This window comes from Vidua macroura, chromosome 3 (genome assembly GCF_024509145.1).
Source record: "Vidua macroura isolate BioBank_ID:100142 chromosome 3, ASM2450914v1, whole genome shotgun sequence".
Taxonomy (NCBI): domain Eukaryota; kingdom Metazoa; phylum Chordata; class Aves; order Passeriformes; family Viduidae; genus Vidua; species Vidua macroura.
Genome location: NC_071573.1, coordinates 90,318,672 through 90,343,050, shown reverse-complemented (window position 1 = coordinate 90,343,050; position 24,379 = coordinate 90,318,672). Strand labels below are relative to the sequence as shown.

The 24,379-nt window shown below is 37.3% G+C and overlaps 2 protein-coding genes across 7 annotated transcripts in view; both read right to left on the bottom strand.

Moving 5' to 3' along the window:
• Positions 1-24,379, bottom strand: part of DST (dystonin) — a 288,925-nt gene that overhangs the window by 105,343 nt on the left and 159,203 nt on the right. For 4 of the 6 annotated variants that reach the window (XM_053974363.1, XM_053974357.1, XM_053974359.1 and 1 more), the window contains 7 exons: positions 23,220-23,382; positions 22,439-22,522; positions 22,243-22,350; positions 21,402-21,500; positions 10,045-10,179; positions 7,516-7,604; positions 6,786-6,918 (listed from right to left, as the gene is read on the bottom strand). In XM_053974363.1, the coding sequence (XP_053830338.1) occupies positions 6,786-6,918; positions 7,516-7,604; positions 10,045-10,179; positions 21,402-21,500; positions 22,243-22,350; positions 22,439-22,522; positions 23,220-23,382 (811 nt within the window). Of the gene's footprint in view, positions 1-169; positions 5,720-6,785; positions 6,919-7,515; positions 7,605-10,044; positions 10,180-10,296; positions 13,499-14,050; positions 16,811-21,401; positions 21,501-22,242; positions 22,351-22,438; positions 22,523-23,219; positions 23,383-24,379 lie in introns of those variants that run through there. The other 2 variants (XM_053974362.1, XM_053974361.1) reach the window with 2 other exon arrangements.
• On the bottom strand, positions 16,988-20,266 carry LOC128805574 (uncharacterized). The gene has a single exon (XM_053974364.1). It carries the CDS (start codon positions 19,676-19,678, stop codon positions 17,912-17,914), a length of 1,767 nt encoding a protein of 588 aa, XP_053830339.1. The 5' UTR covers positions 19,679-20,266; the 3' UTR covers positions 16,988-17,911.

Below are 24,379 nucleotides of genomic sequence, written 5' to 3'. Positions count from 1 at the left end.
ACTGACTTGAAAATAAGCAATATAAGTCCTTGGGTTTATTATTATTTATTTCAAATTTATAATATAATTTTTCAACCACTTTTCCAGTTCAATTGTTCTCTCCAGCACTTGGAAAGATCCACACAATTCCAGTAACACAGGACACTGAGCACATATTCTTGTTACTTACCATGCTAGTGGGGGTGTCTCCCATGACTGCTTCTTCTGTTTTCAAAACAGGGTCAGTAAAGTCTTTGAACAGGCTTTCTGTCTTCCCATGCTCTCCATCACTTTTCCAAGTAGTGGTTGTATTATCTGCCAATGTTTTCTCTTCATCAATTTCTGATCCAAGTTCTGATCGTTCTGTTGAGGAAAGAGAATAAAGCCCATCTCCTTTGCCTTTACTCTCATGCTCTGTGGTGGTACCAGCAACCCGTGAACTCCTAAGCAAGCCATTTATCAGCTCCCCTAACTTGCTTGTACTTTCATCTCGAAGTGAGATTTGAAAAATTTCCAGAAGTTCAGTGGTAGCAAGCTTGGGAACAGGGGCTTTCATGTCTGTTTCACTCTTCCTTTCATCTGAATCAGCTGTCTTTTGCTTGCAGGATTCCTGCTTTAGAATATCATGAAGAAGATCAGGACTTCTGCAATCAGGCCAAAGCAGTGAAGGAGCATCACTGTCCTTGGGCTCTGTACACAGCGCGGTGACCATTAATGCAGTTCTAACAGCATTGCTTATTTGCTTCAGATTTGACCCACTAGACATTTCACTCTCAAGCTGAGTGCTTTGAACCATTTTAAGTAAATTTTGCATTAAAGTTCTGGTGTCAGAGTAACTTAGGGGTTCACCTTCCTGCTTGCAGTAAACGTGTCCCATTTTCAATTTCCTTTGTAACATATTCTGTAAGTCTTCCATTAGTGTGTCAGACACATCTGCTGATTGTGAAAGGCCTTCCTTTACTTGAAAGTCTTTGCAGGAGCCCATTTCTTTTTGCAATGACTCCATGGACATTTGTTTTTTGAAACCATTTCCAAGGGAGGAAGTCTCATTGACCATGACATTTTCTCCTTTTGTGTTTTTCAGCATCTCATGTTTGTTCTGGGCACTGTAATTCAACTTAGTCCCTGTGCTACTCAGAATTGCAGAAGAAACATCAGTGGTATGGGTATTTCTCCCAGTAGGTAACACTTCACTTCCATCCCCTAACTCTTTGGCATCCTCAATACTTCCTAAAGCATCTGGTTTTGTGGGGGAAATTTCACTATCATTGCTGCTTTTGTTTTCTGGAATGTCTAGAAGAACATTGTCAGTATTTTGACAGTTAAGTCTCCCTGTTTCTTTAGTTATGCTAATCTCCTTTGGTTTCACTGTATCAGGTGGGGGAAAAGAGTAAGTGTTACATTCACTTGAATGCATTTCTTCCATATTTAGGAGAAAATACTTTTCATTCCGTATACCTTTTTCCCCTCTTTCCATGTCCTCAAAAGAGAATTCAGTTTTATTGAGTTCTGAATGGCCACCTTCTTTTATGCATGTTGTATGTTGTTTTAAAGAAGCAGAAATGATACCATCTCTCTTAAATTCATCTGATCTTGCCCCTTGAATGTCAAGAAAACCTTGATGAACATTTACTTTTTCTTTACTTGCAGCAGGAGTTTCTCTAGAAGCTTTAATTACTGTTGCATCAAATATTTCCCCAAGGTTTTCTATCTGAATGGGACTATTACTTAGCCCCATGACATCACATTCCTCCACAATATTTACTCTACTTTTATTTTCTGTAAGAATTTCAAAACCTCTTTCTATTTGACCATGCTTCCAACTGGTGACCGGATGTATTGGGTCCCTAAGTGAAATACTATCACTCACATAATGGGCATCTGTAAGGAATTTATTGTCCATTTGGGATGAACTTTCCTTTAGCTGTTCCATATAATTTAATAGTTTTCCCTCTGCAAGCAGTGCCTCTCTCTGTCCAGGATTTGAATCTAACATTGGCATGGTACTATTGTCTTTGTTCACACTATCAGTAAAGCATTCTGAGAGAAGCAAATTTGTCCAGGTACTTTGGTCGTCATCAACAGCTTGTTGTAGGTAGGCTGTCACACTAACCTCAGATTTCACAGTACCATCAAGAAGCTGAGAACCTGGAACTCCAAACTGTGTTTCATTATTCTCTTCACTCTTAGTGGACATCCATTTAGTGTCAGAGGTATTTTCAGAGTGAATAGGCTCAGTAGTATCTTGTGGCATGTGTTCACTTTTGATACAAGTTCCATATTCATCTTCTGTTTCCTGCTGTCTGGCTTCCTTACTGGTACATGAAAGACCAACACGTTTTTCTTCAGAAATATTTGACATTGATTCACATATTACTGAGGATAGTTTTCCATTTTCATGGTTAGACTGGAATTGCAAAGTATATCCTGTCTTGTGGTCTAAAGGACAGCAGCAGTCATCAATATTCTGATTGTTTTCATTGCTCCTTTCTACATCTTCTACAGACGTTAACAGCTGGTCACCTTTACTTATACATTGATGATGTGAATAAAAAATATCCATTTCATCTTCACTGTCAGAATCAGTGTCAGAGTCATCACAACTATCATAATCCTCCTCATAATCTTCCCCCTCCTGTGTACCTTCAGATTCCTCCTCACACAGGTCACCTTCTGCTTTCATTTCAACTTCCTCATTCCTGTGTTGTACATCTGCTTCATACATATTCTGTAAATAGCTCATGCCTCCTTCCTTTGTTCCTTCACTCTCAACAGTAACTGGTAAGTCTAGCTCCTTCTCTCCAAAACTCCCTGTTCTTTCCCTCTCCTCAAGGATTTTTTCCATAGTTTTGGCATTTGCAGAAGCTGTAGTTATGCTCTGAGGTTGCCCATTCACATTTACATGAACATTCTCTCCAGCATTAGCTGCAAGTTCTTGAAAAGAGCTGGTCTCTTCTCTTAGGGTTATTCGACCGCCTCTCTCCTCCAGAAAACCTAATGGAACTGATCTTCCAGCCAATTCTGGCTCTGGTGTATCATCATCCCCCAACTGCAAGGTGTTAAACCCCTCATCACCTTGAGAAGTGTCAGAGGAATCATCATCATCATCAATTTGTGGAGTATCATAGACATCGCTGTCATCATCACCCTGAGGTGTTTCATAGGCATCATCATCACCATCATCCAACTGAGAGCTGTCCTCTTCAGAGGCTACCTCACCACATGCATGCTGCAAGCAGTTACTCTCAAGCTGTGGGATGCCATCACCCTCCTCTATTGATGAGTCAGAACTACTGTCACATGGCAGTAACCTGTGGAATATAAGATCACTTTCTTCTACTGTCAGCCTTTGTGCTGTGCTGTCACTGTCCCCCAGAGGTGGTCCATCATGTGTGACACTATCACCACCCAATGAAAGCCTATGGTGCATGTCTGTGCTGTCTTCTAGACACAGTTTATTCTGAAAATCAGCACAATCCTCCAGGGATGGCCTTCCATGGATATAAAGACAGTCCTGTAGGGATGGACCTGCATATTCCTGAAGAAGTTGTGCACCATATCTATTGTCTTCATACTTTGGCGTGACACCACATTGACTAACCAATTCTTCTGGAAGTCTATATTCAGTGTCTGCAGTGATGGATGAATCAAGACTTCTCTGAAAATTATCTTTCTTGCTGTTATCCAGTACCATTCTGCTAACATCAGCTTGAAATATGGGAGGCCCATAGTCTGTGCACCTTTCCAGCTCCCTCCATGTTTCTTTATCTGACAAATAATTCACACTCAAGGAATTTTGTAATGTTTTATCATTCATGTTTTCATTATCCAGACTGTCTCCCACACAAATCTCTTCCTTTGCTGTTTGTGATAAAAGTCTTGTATTTGAGTCATTTGGAAGATATCCTTCAATGCTTCCTGAATGTGTCTGCTCATTGTTATGCTTACAGAGTTCTGTCCACTCAGAAATTTCAAAAAACCCCCTGAGTTCATTTCTCTTCATGGAATTTTGAGTGCTGCTTACTACATTTCTGAGTTCTGCAGGGATAGTTAACTGCATCTCCTGTGTATATTCTGATTGCTCAGTACCAAGAGTATTGCAAACATCTGGCCTGCACATATGGGGATCTTCGTGTGAAGATACGTAATTCTCAAAATCATCAGATTGATTACATATCCTGTTATTACAAGAATTTTCAGCACCTGAAAAATCACCCTGAACACTGTCTGCTGACTTTAGGTGAATTCCTTTTGAACTTACATATTTGTTACTGAACTCCATTTCTGACACACCAGCATCATACCCAGCACTATCACCTTCCAGCAACATACTGATGATTTCTTCCAGTTTTCCATCATACAACAAAAGTCTCTGCCCAGTGTTTGCATCCATATAACTATTTACCATCAGGTAAGACATGAATAGTTTCTTAGCTTCATCTAGATTATGACATACAGGGTCTTCTGTGCCAGAAACTTCATGTTCCCCCTCACAGTCATGAAATACAGATGGCAGAAATTCGTAAGTGGATAACCATTTTGCAGCATTTTTACAAAGGGACTTTAATTCTTCTACATTGGGCATTTTATCTGGTAAAGTCACATTGGTCAAAACAGATACAGTATTACTGTCTATAATCCCTGATTCTGCAGCCTTGTCAAGACTGATTATTTCACAAGTTTCTGGAATGTAAAGTGCAGCTATTTTCTTTCTATCATTCAGTATTTTGAATGCCAGCTCATTTGTAATCATATCTTGGTGCAAAGAAGTTGATACAGGGAATATTTCACCAGTGTGAGGCCAAATTAGACCCACAAAGCCTCTCTGAGCTTCTAATACCAGCAGAGCACTGGTAGATGATATTAAGTTGCATTGCACAGCTTCATCAACAGTCAAGCGTTGTCCTGAATTTTGACAAAGGATTCCACCACTCTGAACCTGACGTGTGAGGATCCCACAAGCAGTGTCCTGATCTATCATCCCTTGTCTCATGGCCTCTTCCACAGTCATTCGTTTCCCTGAGTCAGGGTCAATGATACCTCCAGACATTAACTGAGCACCCAGCAGCCTGAACATTGTTTCCCTATCAATGAGCCCTTCATGGGCTGCCCTCAATATAGTTACCCTCCTTCCACATTTGAACACAATTCTCCCTTTTTCTTGTGGTTTCACAGGTAGGAGTCTTAACCCTGTTGCTTCATGTATTATGCTTCTATGAACCATCTGTTCAAGGGAAATTTTCTCAGCACAGTTGGGGTCTATGAGATCTTTACACGTATCTTGTCTTTCCAGGAGTTTGGAATATAATGTTGGAGAAATGAGATTTCTCTGGAAAGCATTCTGCAAAGACAGCTTTTCTCTAGTAGATGGCAAAATCAAATACCCACTTGAAAGCTGATTCTCAAGAATTTTAACAGCCAGAGGTTCTGAAATTAAACCTTGTTCTAAAGCTGAAACAACTGGAATATTTGCTAATGATGATTCTGACATAAGCTTCTTTGCATTACTTAATTCTTGCAGCTGCAACAGAATCTGCTCATCAATTAAGGCATGGGCTTTAGCTTCTTCCAAATCATAACACACTCCTAATTCTGGAGAAATTATTCCAGAAAGAATCAGCTGATTCTCAAGCAATCTAATTCCAGTGTCATAGTCAAGAAAACCTCTTAAAATAGACTGAAAGACTGAAAGGACTTCTCCAGTTGTTTGGTCAATGACACCAGCAATGACTTTATTCACCTAAAAGGGAATATAAAAGAAAAGTTATCATCATTTTTGGACTGTATGTTTAAAATATTCTTTTGATTTTGAATGCATGATAAGCATAAAAACATGTACTTACCAGGCCTGGAGGAATGTTGTGAATGTTAGCAGCTCAAATGCACAAGTGATTTTTGTCAGTCATTCAACAGCACACGATGTGATAAAAGATTTAAAACCAACATGCATCTGTGAATTGAAAACCTATGCTTTGCGTACATAAACAGGGTTAGTGAAAGACAATAGAAGAAATTATTGCAGAGAGGGCAAATAGAACATATACCTGAAAGGCACATTTTCATGCTATAAATGTCTGTGAAAAGTTAGAATATTTGGAAACAGTATGTGATTCAACACAACCATGCTATTCATGTTTACAGCATACAGCATTTCTGTATATACAGTCAACAATATGGAATCAGATACTCCAGCACCAAATATTGCATTTAGTTCACATGGAAAGCATGAAGTCAGTTTGGCAACATCATTTGAACTCATTACACAGACTCTGCCTCTATTATGTATATGAGAATACTTGCTCCATATTTAAGACTAATATCCATTAACAAATACATTCAAAGTGTCTCAGAGTTAATTGAATTATGTCCTCCCATTTTCATAACCAGAAAAAAATTTAAGAAAAACTGGAAGTAGATCACTTCTAGGACACTTCTGAGTGATGTATGGGAGAGATGAACATGTTATTTTACGGTGTCATTTTTGCAGCAGAAACACAGACTTATCTAGCAGTCAAAGAATGGCTTTTAAGAGAAGAGTTAAGAGATGAATGATTTGCTTATCTTTCTTCATGCAAGCACACATTATTAAGACTCTTCAAAAGAAGTCTGATGAATAGAATGCTCATGTGCACAGGTAAGGTCACATACAGTATTTCATAGCGAATACACAACACCTCAGTCAATTAAATATCAAGTTCCTTCCACACACTGTTAATTGCAGCATCTTCTTTTGCTCATCATGTGTGGCTTGAAAACCATGCAGTAAATCTCCAGAGAAACTGAAATCTAAGTCTGAATCTTGTTACCTTTTCTTCCATCTTTTCATCACCCAGATGTGCTTCCTGCAGCTGCTTCAAAGCTTCGTTGGATAACAAGCTGTAGCTTTCCTGAAGAGATCTAACTTGCTTTTCCATTTCATGTCTCTCTTCATCTGTCATTCTATCATTAAAAAAAATGGAAGAAAGAGATCCCGAGGTAATTTGTAACTTGTTTGGAGTGATCTGCCTACCTTTACTTAAAAATGGGGAGCAGAAATTAGTACGAGTAATCTGGAAAAAATACAGCCTAATTACAAAGACGTTCAAGAAAGCTACAATCTGATTGCACTTATTCAGGAAAATAAGCATTTAACCTTTGGATGGGCCTTTGTCTACTGATTATCAGTCAAGACAGGTAACATAACCATCAAGGAGTCATGAGATACCTCAGCAATTTAGTAACTTAAACCGTCTGTTTTCAGGCACAGATGAAACAATCTTGTGCTAGGTAGTTCAAGTACCAATTTACTACAAATTTGTTAATTATTTTGATTTCAAATGAAAATTTAAATATCTAATATTTTTAAGATGACCAGAGGTATACAAACCAAGACAAATTCTTGAAATCAACAAAATTGCATCAAGCTTCACCAAATGGGAAGATGAAAAACTCTACATGACATGCAATTAGATGTATAAGGATATGATTTCTTTTTAAGTAAACAGTATGCATTGATTCAATTAATTTACATTATTTGAAAAATAAAAAATGGCATACTTGTCACTGTGCTTAGCTAAAAATGACTGAGTAGTCTGCAGAGCTTCAGCTATTTGTTCTTTCTTGGTTGACATTTCATGAAGGGAAACCTGAAAAATAAATAACCTGTGTTCAGGACTTAATAATGTATATAAATAAACAAAAACAAACAAACAACCTTATTTGCATCTGGGATTAATTTCAATAATATAAGAGCTTGATCTTTAAAAAAATACTGGCTATCAGTAGAGCAGTATTATTTATTGGAATTATATCATTTACATATGAGCAAGTCATTGTGATGTGTCTTTTGATGAAGCAAGCTGTTTTTAGAAAACTATTAGGCAAAACAAATAGAATATTTCAAAATGCTATTAGATGGAAAAGTAACCAATCATTTAAAATCAATTATTATAGTTGGCACAGTTTATAGCAGCTTTATAAAGGTTGTCTACTATAGTCATGTTCAAGAAGTTGCTCACCAAAATGAGAGATAACAAATTTTTGAAAAAACATATCATAAGATCACAAGCCTTCATGAAATTCAATTACAGAGAAAAATGCAGTATGAGACACCTGGGGAAAAATGAATTATTAATTAATATTCCCCACACTATCGGTTCTGTGCCATCCTCACTAAAGGACTTTTTCTGGTAGAGGAACTTGTGGGAATTTCATCTTCTAACTTTCCTGAGAAATTCCCTGCAGTCTCTTCAAAGAAAAGCACTCATATTGGCTAAATAAAGGCAAATTATCAAAAGGGAGTTGTGCAAGCTGGAGATATTTTCAACATAGGTGCTAGGTCTCGAGCAAGGTGCTTGGGCCCTTCATTCACCTGGCTCTGGACACAATCAATCTGTCCTTGTATGCATCGTATCAAAGCGCCCAAAAAGTCTCCCTGTGCAATCACCACCAGCAAGCCACAATCTCATCACTTGTACTGCTAGCACGGGAACCAAGAGAACCACTGGATGCACTATGCAGGAAGATGTGGTGAGCAGGCTGAAGCAGCAGATGGGGCCACAAGATCCACTTTACTCAGGGAACCAGTGTTGCTGTGGCTGCTGTGTGCACCCTGTCACTACTGGCATCAGCTTTTCTTCCCAATACCTAGCCACATCCCACAGCAACCCCGATCCTCTGTGTGAAATGTATTTCAGCTATGAAGTCACCAGTTTCTGTATGTTTCTACACAACTTGTCAAGGCATCATTGCTATTCAGTGGAGAGACAAACTCAGGCACCTCTGAAAGGTGCAGCTACCTCGCCAGGCCATTTCACAAGGGAAGCAAAGACTCTCAGCAAACACCCATCTCCCACAGGAAGCCAAGACAGCCAACTCACAGGTTACTCACTGGAGGCTCAGGCTGGACAGAGGAGATGACACCCACAGTTGCTGTGGTAAGCTGAGATGTCCTAAGGAGTTGAGTGCTGGCCCAGCACTGATAAAGGTTTGCAGTGTAGTCATTAACAAGGGCAGTAGAGGACCAGCATTGAATGCTTGTGCAAATCCTGATTTTAACTACTAGCAATTTACCAATCAATATGTTCAAATCAGTGGAAGCTTACTTCCTCCTGTAGATACAGGGACAAACTCAGAGCTAGCACTGGTCCTCTCTGAACAAGTTACATGCCAGAACAGTGGTCATCAGGACTGCCAACCTTCCCAACAGCAAGCTGGACTTATGCACATGCTGGTCCAGTGGCTCTGGTGCCAGAAAGCATCACCAAATTAAAAACATAGGAACAGGATGCCAAGAGGGCCAAAATCATGTTTGCATGATGACACATCCAGCAGCATACTGAGGGATGTGGACAAGACACTGCTCTGTCCCTCTGCTGCTCAGTGTGCAGGTAAGCCTTCACCTACTGAACGCTTTTGAGATGTAACTAAGCTATTTCATGGGCAAGCCCAGCAGAGGTCTTAGAAATGACATGAAACTTCACAGATGGAAATTTATGGTCTGACTTAACAACTGCACACAGTGACAATGTCCTGTCAAATACAAAGGCATGAAGATGGGCCACTCCAACAGCACCTGGCCTAGTGTGATAACAGAGAGGCCTCAGTCAACATCTGCCATACTTCCTAGGACAGCAGGTTTGACTATATCTTAAGAGGGCCACTCCGATTAACTCTTCAAAAGCAAATAAATAGAAACTTGGCCCTTAGGCCCCTCCTACCAACTTTCTCCTTCCTGGTGCCCAAAATGCCATCCTGACAGGATGCACTCTCCCTCTACAAAGGCTGACATATGGTGTGCAGGGTCCAGTTTCTCTAAACTGATATTTTGCAGTGTCAGAATATGTCATATGCTAGGTCTGGAAAAAGCAGTGGGAGCTTCTTCTTGAGTAACATGGTTGTGTCCCTAAACATTGATGTTTATTTACCCAGCTCTCTATTCACAACCAAATGTGAAATTACATCCTGAGGAAAATGTGGATGGTGATTTGTAGGGGGGAAAAAAAAATTATGGATTATTTTGGCATTTTAATCCACGCAAAAACCTAAAAAGAGGAAGTGGTGCTTTATCAAAAGACATCTGTGTACCTGCTGCTTAGGTAAATCTGTCTTTTCAGCCTTTTCTCCTTCTTCTTTGCTGAGTGTCTTGCTGAGGTTTGATACCCATTTCAGTAAATCCCCAGCTTTCTCAACATGTTCCTTCTTTTCCTCTTCCATTGATTTCTGATGAGTGCCATGAATTGTAAAGAAACATGTAAATGCAAATTGTCGAAATATGTAACATTAATGTCTGTAGAAACACAATTCTATCACAATGCCATTATTATCACCACATAAACATAAAATTATTTCTTTTTTATTTACCGCCACATGCATTACTATGACACTTTGATGTAGGAACAGAAATGCCATATAGTTATAAACAATAACAAAATAATACCTCAAGTGATTTTTAATTATGATAAATGTTCTTATTCATACACACACACAATCATTATAGAATGACTGATTGCAAGAAAAAGCATAGCTTCCCAGCCATTACTCAGCAGATAAAATCTAAAAAGCATTTGCATATAAAGTATCTTTGAATTGCTGCCTTTGCATTACCCTCAGGTAAGGATATGTACAACCAGTATAGCATAACAGTATTTTGCACATTATGCACGTGGATTACCATATTACAATTAGGAAGAATACACTGCTTTTATGTTTACAGAAACAATAAAAAATAAAAGTAAAATACTGAGACATTTAATCGTTTTCTGCATAGGAAAACATACGCCTTTTCATATAAGTACAATCTGTTTGGTGAACATTTATCAATACTGAGAAAACACGCTTAAGCCCTTCTATGTACCATAAGTAAAAATTAAAACATTTTATTTCAATGGATTTTTTAAAAATTTGATATGTAATTGCAATTCATTTGCCTATTAGAGCAGAAAACAATTCTAAGGAAAAAAAAAACATGAAATAAGAGAAAAACTCAGGACAGGAAACACAACCTTCTGGCGTAAGCAGCCCCTTAAAATTTATGAAATACCAGTGTGAGAAAAAGTACTGATGCATGTGTGCTTACTGCACTGCAGATTTAATTCTTGTATATTTTATTGCCTCTCTTGTAAAACAAATGGTATCTGCAGATTGATTTGTACTTTTTAATTTAAGTAACAGGTCACATGAAATACTACACTGTGTTCACCCACAAAATGGGCAATCCCTTTCAACCTTATGGTAAGAATATGATTCTTGTCTCGCTTAATTCTACCCACTTTGAACTAATATTAACTCCATCTAATATTAACTTCAGTATAATTTCTCCTTTACACTATCTACATGTAAAGAATTGACAGACAAGGCCTTCAGGTAAAGACTGAACACATAGCTTACATTTTGAAATCATGAATCTGCCTATCTATAAATTTCAGTTTTGCAATAAGTAATATCTAATTCCAGTTTCAGTGGTTTATGCTAATCAGTTTTTCATAACAATTAGTTTTACTGCAACTAATTTATGCTAGAAAACACCACTTATGATTTTTCATAAAGGCCATCACAGATATTTTCCTTAACTTTAACAGGTTTTAAAGCAGAGCCCAAAATAAGTATTAATATCTTTTGTCCACTATGAATTATAGTAAAGACTGGAAATTCCTGTTTTCATGGGCTGAGCCGCTTCTAACAACCGCAGTCCAGTGTGGCAGTCAAAAACAGCTCTATCTAAAGCTTCTTTGTAGGTTATCTTCTTCTTAGTTTTGGGGCATGTTAAAACTTGAATGTGCAATTTTTCATCCTTCATCTTTGTAGCTGTGATAGCATCAATAATACCATTTTTAATTGCATCTTCCATTGTTAATCTGGAATGAGACTTTGGATCTATCAAGCCACCAGTCAAGTACTGATACTCCAGGCAGCGCATGCCCATTTCTTTGTCTATGGCACTTAAATGCACAGCTTCAACAGCTGACATAACAGTGTTCCTTACAGGATGAATGATTCCAGTAAAGATCAGCTCACACTGCTGGATTTGCTTGGCACAACCATCATCAATTAACTCCCTTTGCAAAGCTTCTGAAACACTGTACTTTTTCCCTGTAAATGGATCAATTACACCTCCTGTACTAACCTGAGCTTCAAGACATCGGAGGGCAGTAATTCTGTCTACCAAATTTTTGCGTGAGGCTTTCAAGACTGGAATCCTTTCATTGGTTTCAGAAAGCCAGAATCCTGCAATAGGACTATTTAAATCTTTATTTGGCTGCAAACTGCTAACTAAAATATCACCAAACTCATTAACTGTGATGAGGCCCTCCTTATATTTGTTGACTAATGCTCTGTCAATTCTACCCTGATTTAAGGTCTCCTCAATATTAAACTGTACACCCGTTTTAAGATCTGTAAGCAGAAGAAAAGAATTTCCATCAGAGTCAAAACATGTAGACTCCTTCCAATCAAATTCCTGTTTCGAAAGCTCAAGATATGTAGCTTTATCAATATAATTTTTTTTATAAGCCTCATATGAAGTCATTTCAGTTCCTGTGTCAACATTTATTACAGAAGTTTTATGACTTTTTTCTGCTGATGGGCTGCTTATTTTCCTTTCACCAACTGGAAGCAGAAAGCATTTACTGCCTACACTGAACAAACACATTTTCAGTAAATCACAGTAGTACATAGCTTTCCTGTTATTTGGATTGTGAAAACATTTTGCATTACTTGAAGGTTCATGCAAAAATTTTAAAATTGTGTTATTAAGCAAGCCAAGCTGCACAGCAGCTTCTGGAGGTACACGAACACTTCTTACAGGATCAATAACCCCCCCACATGCAATTTGAGCCTCAAGGATATTTTTACCTTTTTGTCTTTCTAAAAGTTTAGCTTCCACAGCCTGAAATACAGAGAGCACTTTGCCAGAACAGCAATAACCCAGAACAGCTTTCTCTGCCTCAAGCAATCTACTTTTGAATTCACTATCTGCAAGCCCTCTAACAACTGAATCATCAACAGAGAATTTCTGACCTGTTGTGGGATCAATAATGAAACCAGTAGCTGCTTGGGCCTCTAAAAATGCTAAGGCCAGTGCTTTTCCTATGATTTTTCTCTTTGCTGCTAAAGCAAAAGAGAGTATCTCTTTGCTGGATTCAAGGTATAGCCCAGCTATAGCTGTAGGTTTAGTTAAAAATTTTTCAAGACTTTTCTGAACCTCGTCAATAGTTTTCTGCCCTGAAATGAGCTGCTCAACAGTGAGCCTGTCTAAAAGTTTAACTTCAGTCAGCTGCCTGGCAGTTACATCATGACGGAGACCTTGAAATTTAATAGCATCATATTCCTCTGTAAAATATTCCAGCTGAGTAGCATCATCAACAGTTCTCAAAACCTCTTCTCCTAAGAAAGAGCTCATCTTTGCAAAGTCTTCTTTCCTAAACCCTCCTGAAGTTTTGTATCCCTGAAACATTCTCTCTTCATTACCAAAAGTCTTGTCATTTTCTTGGTTTAATGTTGTGACTTCAACATGCATGTCATAGTGCTTGTTCTTCACTATCTGTAAATAGGAAGTTTTTGATAGAGTGAGAAATACAACTGCAGACTATGCTGTACACATAATTCAATCCTAAATCCACCACCAGAGAAACCAAAGGAAGAACTTGAATGCAAGTCAGAAAAGAGAACTGCTACTAGAATTGGCGAGCAGAGATAGAAATAGTTTGAGTTTTGAAGTGCATTTTCCATTTCAAATATTTATTCAATAACAGGAATATGACTAGACTAAACATCAGTAACTGTTGTTTGTAACTATATGAGCCTACTGCTGTTAATCAAAACTTACTTTGATCAATAAAGATACAACAGTGTATGTGAATTCCTATTTTCGATACAGATTTTAAAAATAATCTTAGACATTAATAAACCTGGTAATAAGGTCTAATATAAAGCTTTTTGTGTTATGTAAGACAGAAGGGGTTCCCTTCACCAAGATAGGAACAGAAGAAATACTAAACAGAATAGTAACAAAGCATAGCCAAAACCGACCAACAAAATGGACTAGTAAAAGGCACCATTAGGAAGGCAAGCCCTCACAAAATGTAGTGTGTACCTCCAAAGGATGCAGTTTTACCACTCCTAATTCATGTTTTGTGTCTTCTCCATGTCTAATGGTTTGTCTGGAACTGTGTAGGTTCCTGTTTCTCAGTGTGTTCCTTTCAGATGTTCCAGAGATTTGGCTTGCTTTATCAAAAGTTATCTGGAACTGCGTACTCGTCTGAGAAACAAACTCCGTAAAAGACTGAGAACTTGAATCTTCTAATGATTGGTTTATGCTTGACATCTGAAACTGCACCTCTCTTGGTACTGTGTCATCAGCACTCACGTACAATGTATTTTCTTCTATTTGATCAGATTTAAAACCTGATCGTTCCTGTTTCTGCCTTAACAAAGGTGAGGTGCGTGGAGGAAGCTGTTCAAATTCTTTAGCTGCAGTCTCACTCAGGTAATTGAAATCATTCCCTCTTCTCTCACAGCTCAATTTAAATCCAGAATCTTGGAGCTTATTATTTTGCTGAACTTCATTCTGAAATGAAAGAAACCTATGTTCACTCTCCCTGACCTGCAGATCCATCTTCTGTTTCAAGTTCTCAACCACGCGCTTCTGCACTTCCAATTCTTCCTCAAGTTTCCTGCACTTCTGGTGATAGTCCATCTCGACCTGCTTCCCTTGCTGTAGTTGTTCATGACATTTTTTGAGCCTTTCTTGCAGATCTTCCATTTGCCTCTTGTACAACATGATGTTTTCCTCAGCCATATGCTTTTCTTGCTGAAGAGCAACACATTCTAGTTTTATACCAGATATGTCCTTTTCTGTGATGCTATGGGATTCCAATAATTTTTCAACTTTTTTCCTAAATTCCTCTGCAGAGTGTTTAAACTTAATGGATTCTTCCTGAAACAGAATCATCTTCTTGCGTGCCATCTGTTCATCCAGAGTCTTCTGATGGAGTTCATCCTGCAATTTTTTTAATTTGCTACTTAGTTCTTGTATGTGAGCTTGTTGTAGTGCCATCTTCTGCTCACTCATTCTCTTTTCCACAGTTAGAGCATTCATCTGAGCATTTAAATTCTTAACCTCCCGGTCAATACTGAGGGTGGAAGCATTTTGTTTATCACATTTTTGTTTATAGTCACTAGCTAAGTCTTTTGTTTTTGCAAGATCAACTTCTAGGCTTTTGATTTTACATATGAATTCTTGCTCAATTATTGTTTGTTTGTGCAATTGTTCATTTGTTGTACGCAGTTGTTCTTTGAAACCATCTGCTAGGGCTTTCAAAGCATCATTTTTCCTCTGAATATTTTCTTTTTCCAAAGTCAGCTTCTCTGATTCGGACTGAATTTGCTTCATCAGTAGTTTTGTTTCAGTGTTCCATTTATTAAGGTCTTCCATCTGTTTTTTCAATGCTTCTGACACCTGATTGCTTTTGGTTAATTCATTCTTCAGCACCTGAATTTCATGCTGGTTTTCTTTCTCTACTTTTGTTTTTTCAAGCAACTGTTCTTTAATTTTCTTATATTGGTCTTGAAGATTATTTGCTTCTCCTTTACATGACTGTGTTCTATTTTCAGCTGCCAGCTTCTCTTTTTGAAGGGAACTGATCTGTGAATTTAAATGTTTGATAGTGATTTCAGTTTTTGTCCGTGATCTGGTTAATTCCTCTATTTCTCTTTTTAGCTGTGCCTTTTCTTGCTGAACAGACTTCAGGTCCTCCTGATAGTTCATCTTAAGTTTTTTAAGATCTGTATTTTCTTGCATCACCTCTTCCAATTTACCTGTGGTTCTCTGTAGTTGCCTGTCCAGTTCTTTCAACTGCTGCAAATACCCCTGCTCTACTTGGTCTTTTTCCTCCAACTTAATTTTTAGGCATTTAAGTTCAGTGTTGACTTTATCTAGTTTTTCTTTTAATAAACGAGACTTTTCTTCTGTCGATGATTTTTGAAGTTCAATTTCATTCAGTTCATATTTCAGGTCTTTAATAGTTTTATCGGCTTTTTTGTTAGCAAGGGTCAACTCATCTATCTTTTGTTTAAGCTCTTCTACTTTTTTGGCTTCTAGTTTCTTCTGGAAACTCGTAATTTCAGAATCAATCCTACACTGGCTGCCTTGCCCAGCTGTGAAAGTGGGCAGGGAAGTTTCTCTAGTTACAGAGCATATGCCTTCAACAACCTTCCTTCTGGATTCAGTTGTTTCTCTTTCTTGCAGTTTTATTTCTGATAGGTTCCCTTTGAAGTCGAGGTCTTGTTCCATTTGCTTGATGAGCTTCATAAGTTTCTCTTCTCCATCTGTTTTTTTCTTCAGTTCCTGCATCAAGGTTTTTTTTTGTTTCTCTAAATCATGAAGATTAGTATCTTTTCTTCTTAGAAGCTCCTCAAGGTTTCTTCTGGTAAAGGTGCTTTCTTCTATTTGATTTCGAAAAGCACGAAGGTTTTCTTCCAGTATATTTCTTTGAGTCTCTGCCTGAAAAATGAACTGCCTTACACACTCCAACTCCTGCTCTGCATCTGCTTTCTCCCTCTCAATGCTTTCTAGATCGATACGACACTGCCTTGCCTCTTGCTCAGCCTTGGTCTTCTGAAGACAGATCTCTTCCATCTCCTTTTGCTGCTTCTTCCGCTCTTTTTCTGCAGCTTCTCTCACTTTAGGGAGCTCCTGTTCCAGTTGAATTTTTTGTTTCTTCATATTCTCCAACATCTCCTCAAGTGTTTTTACCTTTCCCATGAGTTTTTTATTCTCATCAGCTGTGGTATTTTGCTGTGCCATTAGATCTGAATACGCCTGACGTGTGGATGCTTCCTTATTCTTTAAAATCTGTAAAAGAATAAGATAAGCTGGAATGCACTTTTTGTAATACAGTATATGGAACGTGTTAGGCTCTTAGAAAAGCAGAAGGGAAAATACTTACTCATGCATAAATGGTATGTCCAGAAAGCAGGATGAGCAGCTCCCACCACCATCACCTTCCCTTGAAGGCTTCAGGAAGTTACCATTAGCCAACTATGAAACCCTTGACAAAGACATCCACAAAGCGAAGAAATCCTGAAGCTTCTCACTTCAGTTAGATGCCTCTTAGCAGAAAGCAACACCAAACAGCTCACTTTGGCTTTCTCTTCCAACAAACAGGTAGAGCAAACAATAACCTGAACACAGTGCGCAAGAATTCCCAAGGAGAAAGTGGCCTGCCATTTCTCAATCAGTTCAGCAGGAGCTGGAACAAAGATTTAAGCTTGCAAACACAAATGACACAAGAAATGTTTGGAAATGCCCTCCAAGAAAAGAAACAGTATCTTAGAGCCAAGATGCAGCAGCTCCAGAAAGAGCAGTATCCAAACCCCCATACATCAGTGCTGCATAGTGGGCTCCCCAGTCCCAGTGCCCACAGTGACCCAGCTGGGGGACTTAAAGAGCACAGCTGCTCTGCACTGTAGACACAGAAGTGTAAACATGGTAATTAGGAAAATCCTAATGAAAACCAGTTGGCTGGTAGCCTCCATATATTGGCAGATCCAGAGCAAGTCTTTAAAGCAAGAAGTATAATCATCAGTAATAATATGGTTGAAACTATACATACCTTGTCTTCATTAGCACTGTTGTGGTGCTAAGTTAGCAAATGTGAGCTAACATGAAATAAGAACGCACCTATATTCCTATGATCATACAAACAGGGCATGAGGGGTAACAATAGCAACATTTTCAATCAAACCGTTGGGCTACTTAAAATTTACCAGATTTACTTGATTTTTCATATAATATCTGAGATCTTTCTTAAAAGGCTAATGCAAAGGCAGCTTCTTCAGTTCCTCTCCATATTTCCCTATATTATAATTTTGAACAGCCTCCAATAGAAACGAAGTATGTAAATTGATTTGTTATCAGATCTTTTATACACACATAAACATAAAATCTAATGTATTATGCTTGAAAAAGAAGACCTAAAAATATAGATACAGTAAGAAACTGCATCATCTTAAATTTCATTTTTCTAGTCAACATGCTGAGCATCAGTTGGGTGGAGAAAAGGATGGCAAATATTAACATAAAATAAACATAAAGATTAATTTCTAAGAACTTAAAAATCTTAAGCATCTCAAAATGTACAGTAATTGATACATGATTAGCATATTCATTGTTTAAATTATGCTCAATCAATCTTAAATCACTTGACCTTGACATATTTTGTGATTCAAATGTTGATTTGCATTGATTTAGAATAATTCTTAGATTAACTCTTTCATTTGCATTGCATAAAAACTCTGGTACCTTAACAACAGTTGTGCTCCTTTTCTCTTCATTATCTTTCTCTCTCTCTTTTTGCTTTTCTTTTTTTTCAAATGGAGATTTTATGCCTACTTTTTCACCAAATGTTTTTTGGAGTTCAGTGGTTTTTTCAGGGATCTTTGTGCTATTACCCTCATCTCTACTGTCTACTTCTGAAACTGGCAATAAATCTTTCCATTTCTGATCCTGTTCTAGCCTGTCTTCTCCACTCTGCTTCTTCCCGCTTCTATTTATGCTGTCCAAAACATAAGTGTTACCCTGTGGTATTTTCTTCACACTTACTTTCTCATAGTGACTTAAAAGCTTTTTTGCTAGTTCATGTTCTGATAATGGAAAATAATCCTCTCCTCCAGAAAAAATTCCTGAGATACCTAAATTTTCATTTAAATCACCAGCATTTCCTAACAATTCTGCACCTAAATGTTGATCATTCTGCAGTGGTGATACTTGAAAATCTAACGGATAGGATTCAGAGACTTTTGCTGCACAGTGACTCTCTGAAATATTTCTTGAAGAAAGAGCCAAAATTTCTTGCTCTTTATTCTTGGCTTTATTTGAATTTAAATTTAATTTTTCTAGGATTTCATTTTCTACTAGGAAGTAATCTTTATCCAGAGATGCTTTTTGCATTTTGTCAATATTCCTTTCAACATTACAATCAACACCTGGATTGCTCATAGATTGCAAAATTAATTTTGTTTTCTCACTTCCATTGTGCACTGCCAGCTCTCTGAAAGAGGACGCATCTTTCTCTAAAGATGTTGCATCTGTTGTACATGAAAGAGATTCATCTTTTTCACCACACACTTGAAACTCTCTGTCTTCAGATTTTAAAGTATTATGGCTTTTGCTTTCTGTAAAGCAATGTTCTTTATGCTGACACTGAAAATTAGTTCTCTGTGAAAAATGTTGCTGTTTATAAGGGCTGATACCCAGGGCCTGCTTTGCAGTTTCTGAAGTTACTTGAGCTTTCTTCATTGTTAGCTCAAAATCAGTTTCTGATTGCATCTCACATTCTTCCTTTGTTGAAATATCACTCCCTGCCTTTCTTGATTTTTTTCCCCCTGTGGTTTTGTGTATCATTTCCACTTCAGGCAACTTCTTTGATTTCCACTCTGTTTTCTGTCTTTCTCCATTAGCAATTTGCTCATTTAACATTTCACCAGGATCATTGTTCACACTCAGACAGATTTCAGTTGAAACAAAACAATCTTTTCTGCCATTTTTTTCTTCTTTATTTTGATTACCAAAACCCATTAAAGTCTCCTGCTCTGTATGTAGCTTACTGTCTCTATTGCTCCTAATGCTGCTTTCTTGACCACTGAAATTTAGAAGTTGCTTAAATGTTCTATCAGTTTTGATTTTATCATATCTGTCTGCATTTAATTTTCTTCTGTTCATTTCCAGTTTATTTTCTGTCTATTCAGGTTTACTGAAAGAGTTCTGGTTTTGCAAATATTCCACACCCATCATGCTTTCATTAGGTTTCTTTTCTTCTCTCAATTCAAGATCTTCATTACATCCCAAATGTTGAAAGACTTCAGCTGACTTCACAGGTTGCTGGAGTTGATTCTCTTCTGGTAAACTCTGAGCATGACAGCACATGGATTAAACTGAGATATGATAGGAAGTATCTTATTTTTCCCTTATCCTCTGATTTCTTAATGCCATTACTGAGAGTTAGGAAGAAAGACTGGCATAAAAGAAAATCTTGGAAGAATCACAGACTTCAGAGGTCTGTGAAGAATTTTTCTTCCTGGAAGAAAAAAAATCTCATTCCTCTTTTGAAAAAGATTATTCTTTTTCTGATTTGCTACCCTGATTAAAGAGAAAAAAAACCTATTACATTATTCTGAGACTGGAAACCTGCTTAGGTTATCTTCAAAGGAGCTACCAAAGATTTAGAAGGCTGACAGGGGGTAGAGCAGGAAGGAAGATGGGTGGGGGGGTACTTGATTTAAAAAAAAAGCAATCCTGGAGACTCAGAGCAGACTGAAACTCTAAATATTTTGCAAGATTCCACTTGTTCTTGAAGAATGTGAAGTTTACTGACATTCACAGATTTCTTGATCCTTGTTCTTTGACTGACTTTTTATCCTCAATGCCATTATCATTATTAGTCATACTAAATCCTCAGTTATAATGGCTACTTATCAACAAACATCATGTATTTCCATCAGTTTGCTCCACCACTTGATGATGCCCAAAGATACATGCTGTTGTTAGTGTTGGTTCAGAGGTTTTCAATAGCAAGAAAAGCCAATAAAGACAAAATCAGCACCAGAATTATATAACATTCATTTAAGAACTGTTTTTTGCTTTAACAATAACAATAAAATTTATGCCTATATGGTAGTGTTCTCAAATTGTATCCAATTTATACTAAAACAATGTAGTCCTTAAGAATGACTACATAATCTCTTTCTGAGAGACAATTTTCAAAAGAAAGTGAAAAATTTAGAAGGTTTATTTTTCTCTCAATTATTTGGAAGGTTTGCTCTGCAAGCATGTATTTTGAGTAATTTGTCTGCCTAATTTCAATAACCTACACTTGCTAGCAAGATCCAATTCTAAGCATAAATAAAATGCTGTTTGACCACAAGGAATCAATACAGTAGAAAGGCAGAAGGAAAAAAGTAACTGGACAGATCAAACTAACTTCAGAGATCAATTAAGAGGGCATTTCATCTCCCTGTTGAAAGAACTTGTTGATTGTTAAGCGGACCGGAATGCATACGATGGAATATTAAAAATATGTATACAAAGGGTATACGCAGTGAGTTTGCCTTCATCTTAATGTCTGCTTTTACCCTAAAGATCAAGCCCTTGGGTATTAAAATTGAAAGTATTACTATTTAAATTTAAACTATATCTTCATCAGAATTCAGGAAATCATATGATCTTTCTAGGTGGAAGAACTGGTAAAATGTATGGATGGTACAGGATTTTGCTTATCTGAATGATAACAGTGTTAACACTGGTACATTCCTGTACAATGTGCACTACATAAGGAATTTTAGTTTCCACATCTGCTGGTAACTTTGTGAATTATTCCAACAGGTATATTGCTCTTTGTTTGCCTAGATGTTCTTATTGCTTGGCTGACTGCCAGAGAATGACCTACCTCTTCCTCCTCCAGTCTTTTTAAAGAATCACCTGCAAATTTAATGTATTGGGTCATCAAGGTCACTAAGGCAGTGTACCGAGTCCGTAGATCCATGAACTGTAGAGAAACAAAGCGGGGGGGGTAGATGTCAGAGGTAAATACTCCCATTAAGCTTGAAAGAAATGATAGACACTCCTCTGGACCTATGCTAATTTTGATTTCAAAATTACGATTGTGGAATTCAAAGTTCTAATTTTGATTCCAAAATTCAATGCTGTCAACGAGGTGCACTTAAACAAATATATCCAAAGCATCTATGAGCAGATCCATAAGAAGAAGAAACATAAGACAATGTCTTGACTTCACAGTCACTTGATTCTTCACCCTGTAAGAAAAGGTTTCAGGAGGGGCAAGCCATGCTTGTCACTATTCCTTTCTCTAACAGGTCGCAGGGAAAGAGATTTATCTTTCTCACCCAAATGAGGCTGATTTGCCTTAGAATCTATAAAAGTGTCTAGATCCAGTAGGTTTTACTATGGTCAAGATGAACTTCTTGTTTACTGTGCTCAAGATCCAGTCCAGAAGTAGTTCTAAACAGTTTTACTGAGGCACAGTTCTTCTACAGCTTTTTATAATTTGGGTGACTTTTTTTAATCAGCTGCATTATACTGTCTTGCTACCAAAATGCACCATAAGGAACAAGAGAATATTTGTTATATTGTGTATCTATAGAGAAAAAAACCCAATCTTTCTTGGATTACCATATTTAATCATTAATAAATGCAAAACAGAATTTTCTTGTGTTTATGTTTTAAACAAAGACTCACATTTTCCTGAATGTCATAAGAAACCCATTTACCTCTTGAATAATGAAGTCTGATGAGCTTTGCATTCTTCGGCGTTTTACTGGAGATTTTTGTTGGGAGTCCACCATAGCTCTGTAGGTCATAGTCTGCAACTCATAGTCCTGTACAAGAGAAAATATGGAAAATCATTGGCATTACACATGATACTGACACTAAAAGATAGGACTACAAGTGTAATGTTCTCGTTACCTTCACAGCAGCTGAGTATTGTTCTGAATACTTCTGGCATTCATCTATTTTGCTTTGTTTCATTTCAATCTCAGAAACCAGCATCTGTAAAACATGAATGTACATTTTCATCTTAAGAAGTTATTTTTATTACCATTATAATTAACATTTCTACTTTATCGAACATTATCTAACATAAATAGATGGTTTGTTAACTTCTACTTTATCTAATATACTCCTATCCATATGTGTACAGGTAATTATGCTCAAGCCTATATCCTCAGATTTATCAGATTTACAGTACAGAAGTAGTGAAAAAACCTGCCAGGTTAATAGCTGGTGAATTAACTTAAAATAAAATCAGGAATATATAGTTTCATGCATATAATTTATTATCCTGTCTATTTATACTGCATTTCCTTCTTGTAGGAGACACATTTTGAGTTTAGCTCTGCTTCCATGAAAATATTTCTACATCCATAAAAAAAAAGAAAGCAGCACTAAATATGAAATTATGTGGTAAGGCAAGTCCAGAAGTTTTAAGGTTTTGATGTGCTTGCAGACTTGAGGACCAGTCTGGTCTATAAAACAGTGACAATTGTCACTGGGTGATATATTCATGGTTGCACTATAAAGACAAAATCAGAAAATCTGGTGATTACTTGGAGCTTTAGAGTAAGGGCTGATGGATATAAGCCCCTCATATGAATAATCAATATTGAGATCACTGATATTGTAATTCTTGTAATTCTTTGATCAGTGCTTACCACAGTGGTTTGCCACAATGACATCCCTTTCATACCTTATGTTGGTTCAATTGCTTAGCCAATGCTTTGCTATTTTCAGGATGTATTTCTTGAATCTTTCGCTGAGTGTCTTCCACTTGTTGAATCCAAGTGTCCAAAGAATTGTAAGTATCTTTATAATACTTCAGAGATTTATTAATACCTTCTAAGTCACGCAACCTGATTTTATTTTAGAAGATAAATCAAAGGGGAGAAGATGATTATTAAAGACAAAAAATAAAACACTATGGCAAATACAGCTTTAACAGCTTTAAATGCCTTAGCTCTGTTACAGTTCACAGTATAAACATACTGGTGTAACACTAATTAAACAGCAAATTCACTTCTCAAACACTAGGGCTCCCAGCTTGATGAACCCTTTCCATTTGTCATAAAGGGCATCCAGGAGAGATCCTACTACACAAGAAACTCTATATATCCCTCATTAGCCTGTTTGACTGCTTGAAACTCTATGAGCACTGGAAATACCAGGAAAGAGGGAGGGCTCTGCTACAGCAATCAGCTCTGTTACAAGAAGTGAGAGTATTTAAAATGTGATCTATGAATCAAGAAGGAGTGTGCCATGCTGGAATCAAGTAGGGGTTCACCATTCTCTCCATACTTCCCACAAAACAGCAGGAGCTACACTAAAACTGAAGACAGTAAATATGCTAATGTGCAAAAGTAATTGAACATATACATCTAATTTTAAATCATGTTTTTGACCTAAAACAGAGAGGTCTGTGTATTTCTTTAAAGTAATTTCCATACTGAGGGAGATACCGACAGTTTTTCTTTCCTGATCCTTATACTGTTACTTGTTATCATGGTGTGATTTTGATGGTTGCTCTGTGCAGAGCAAGGAGTTAGACTAGATAATCCTTGTGGGTTCCTTCTAACTCAGGATATTCTATGATTCTACTAAAAAGATCATATAAATATGACCACTCAACACTGCAGAATAAACAGAAATATACAACCTTTTACAGTTCAACTTGGAATGAATACTTTGAATTGCTAGAGTGCTGTTCATGAGATGCCAAAAGGAGATTAAAAAAGAGCAAGCAAAGGAAATTTTTTTGCTCAGGTTTCATACTTAAGCATGTTTTAAAGCTAATAACCATGAAAAAGAGAAAGGATCATGATAACTGCAGCCAATATTTGTACATACGTTTTG

Coding starts and splice junctions, on each gene's coding strand:
- LOC128805574 (XM_053974364.1), bottom strand. CDS start 19,678: ATGAACAGAAGAAAATTAAATGCAGACAGATATGATAAAATCAAAACT.